This window comes from Solanum pennellii, chromosome 4 (genome assembly GCF_001406875.1).
Source record: "Solanum pennellii chromosome 4, SPENNV200".
Classification (NCBI taxonomy): Eukaryota; Viridiplantae; Streptophyta; class Magnoliopsida; order Solanales; family Solanaceae; genus Solanum; species Solanum pennellii.
Genome location: NC_028640.1, coordinates 35,961,566 through 35,963,865, shown reverse-complemented (window position 1 = coordinate 35,963,865; position 2,300 = coordinate 35,961,566). Strand labels below are relative to the sequence as shown.

At 39.4% G+C, this 2,300-nt stretch overlaps 1 protein-coding gene across 1 annotated transcript in view; it reads right to left on the bottom strand.

Moving 5' to 3' along the window:
• LOC107016688 overlaps window positions 1-2,242 on the bottom strand; it is an 11,787-nt gene extending 9,545 nt beyond the window's left edge. The window contains exons 1-2 of the mRNA XM_015217082.1: window positions 1,885-2,242; window positions 896-1,288 (exon numbers count right to left, since the gene is read on the bottom strand). Coding sequence (XP_015072568.1) covers window positions 896-1,288; window positions 1,885-2,242 — 751 coding nt within the window. The remainder of the gene's footprint in view (window positions 1-895; window positions 1,289-1,884) is intronic.
• Window positions 2,243-2,300: the final 58 nt, after the last annotated feature.

The following is a 2,300-nucleotide window of genomic DNA, read 5'->3' as shown; positions in this document are numbered from 1 at the left end:
TCCTACGTGTCGGAACGTGACACTCCGATCCATTATACCTACGTGTCGGAACGTGACAATCCGATCCATTATTCCTACGTGTCGGAACGTGACACTCCGATCCATCTATCTCATTATTTCAGACGTGACACTCCGATCCATTATTCCTACGTGTCGGAACGTGACACTCCGATCCATTATTCCTACGTGTCGGAACGTGACACTCCGATCCATTATTCCTACGTGTCGGAACGTGACACTCCGATCCATTATTCCTACGTGTCGGAACGTGACACTCCGATCCATTATTCCTACGTGTCGGAACGTGACACTCCGATCCATTATTCCTACGTGTCGGAACGTGACACTCCGATCCATTATTCCTACGTGTCGGAACGTGACACTCCGATCCATTATTCCTACGTGTCGGAACGTGACACTCCGATCCATTATTCCTACGTGTCGGAACGTGACACTCCGATCCATTATTCCTACGTGTCGGAACGTGACACTCCGATCCATTATTCCTACGTGTCGGAACGTGACACTCCGATCCATTATTCCTACGTGTCGGAACGTGACACTCCGATCCATTATTCCTACGTGTCGGAACGTGACACTCCNCTTCCTGGAATAAACCCTGCCTGGCTATCACAAATTATACTCTGAATCACACCATGTAATCTGTTAGTTAACACTTTGGAGATGATATTATACAACACAGTACAACAAGCTATTGGCCTGTATTCTTTCACAGTTTTAGGATTCTGAGCTTTTGGTATGAGAGACACTAGAGTACAATTGAATGTTTTATGTAGCTTGCTTGTTGTAAAAAAGCTCTTAACAGCCTTAATGATATCTCCTTTAATGATCTGCCAAGTATGTTTAAAAAAGAAATCATTATAACCATCTATACCTGGAGCCTTATCATTCCCTATGGATTTCAAACCATCATAAATCTCTTGTTCAGTTACTGCAGTACACAATTGTAATCTCTGCTGCTTTGTCAAGGTAGGCCCTCTTTTCATCACCTGATCATTAATGGCAGGTAGCTTGCCTGCTGAAGTTCCCATAAGACTCTTATAAAACATCACAAACCCATCTTGAATTTCCTGTGGATCATACAGCATCTTACCCTTCAAAGACATAATACTTCTTATTTGTTTCTTTTGAGTTCTCTCCTTTATCACTGAGCTGAAAAAATTATTATTTGCATCCCCTAATTGTATCCATCTTATCCTTGACTTCTGCCTCAAAGCACTTTCTTCTATCATTGACCATTTTTCAAGTTTAATCAGCAACTCTTTTCCTGGACAATTAACTCATCAGTAACTTGTTCATTTAGCTGGTCTTGAACTTTGGCAATCACTAATCTAGCCATCTCAATCTGTTTCCCAATATACTTGAACTCTTTTCTATTCAACTATTTTAAAGCATGTTGAAGATCCTTCAACTTACACCACACCTGCTTCATTATGCTATGTCCATACTCTTTTATCCAAATAGCTTCCACCATTTCCATAAAGCCCTCATGTTCAGTCCATACATTGAAAAATTTAAAACTAACTTTCCCTTGCTGCTGAGTTTTTTGAAGTAATATCATCATAGAGCTATGATCAGATATGCTTGGATTCTCATATTCCACATTAACATGTCCCTATTTGTCCATCCATTCATCATTTCCAAATCCTCTATCAGTTCTACTAGATATTCCATCCCTCCCACATTATTTATTAGTCCAAGTATAGTAGTTAGTTGTCCACTGCAGTTCATTAACCCCTATATCTCTCACACAATCACCAAAATCTTTTATCTCATTATTAGTAACAGGAACTCCATCTAACCTATCCTTAGTAGAAAGAATAACATTAAAATCTCCTACTATGAGCCAAGGTTGTGAAATACCTTTTGACATTGCATTCATTTCTTGCCACAGACTTTTCCTCTGTTCAACTGTATTAAAGCCATACACTACAGTCAATATAAACTGATAGCCTTTACTTTTTTCATTAACCTGACAATGCAGCATTTGAGCTGAGCTATTAATCATCTTGATCTCATACCAGTTATCATCCCATATCAACCAAATTCTTCCATTAGGACTATCAGAATAGTTATGTAGTACCTGCCACCCTGGTGCTACCCCTTTGAGAATTGAGTTCACATTTTTGTCTTTAACTCTTGTTTCAACTAATCCTGCCAAAGTTACTTTATTCTTCGGTAAAAGCAGCTTAATCTCCTTCTGCTTATACCTTTTATTCATACCCCTCACATTCCACAACAACCACTTCATCAACAAGTCTTTGATGCTCCACCTCTAT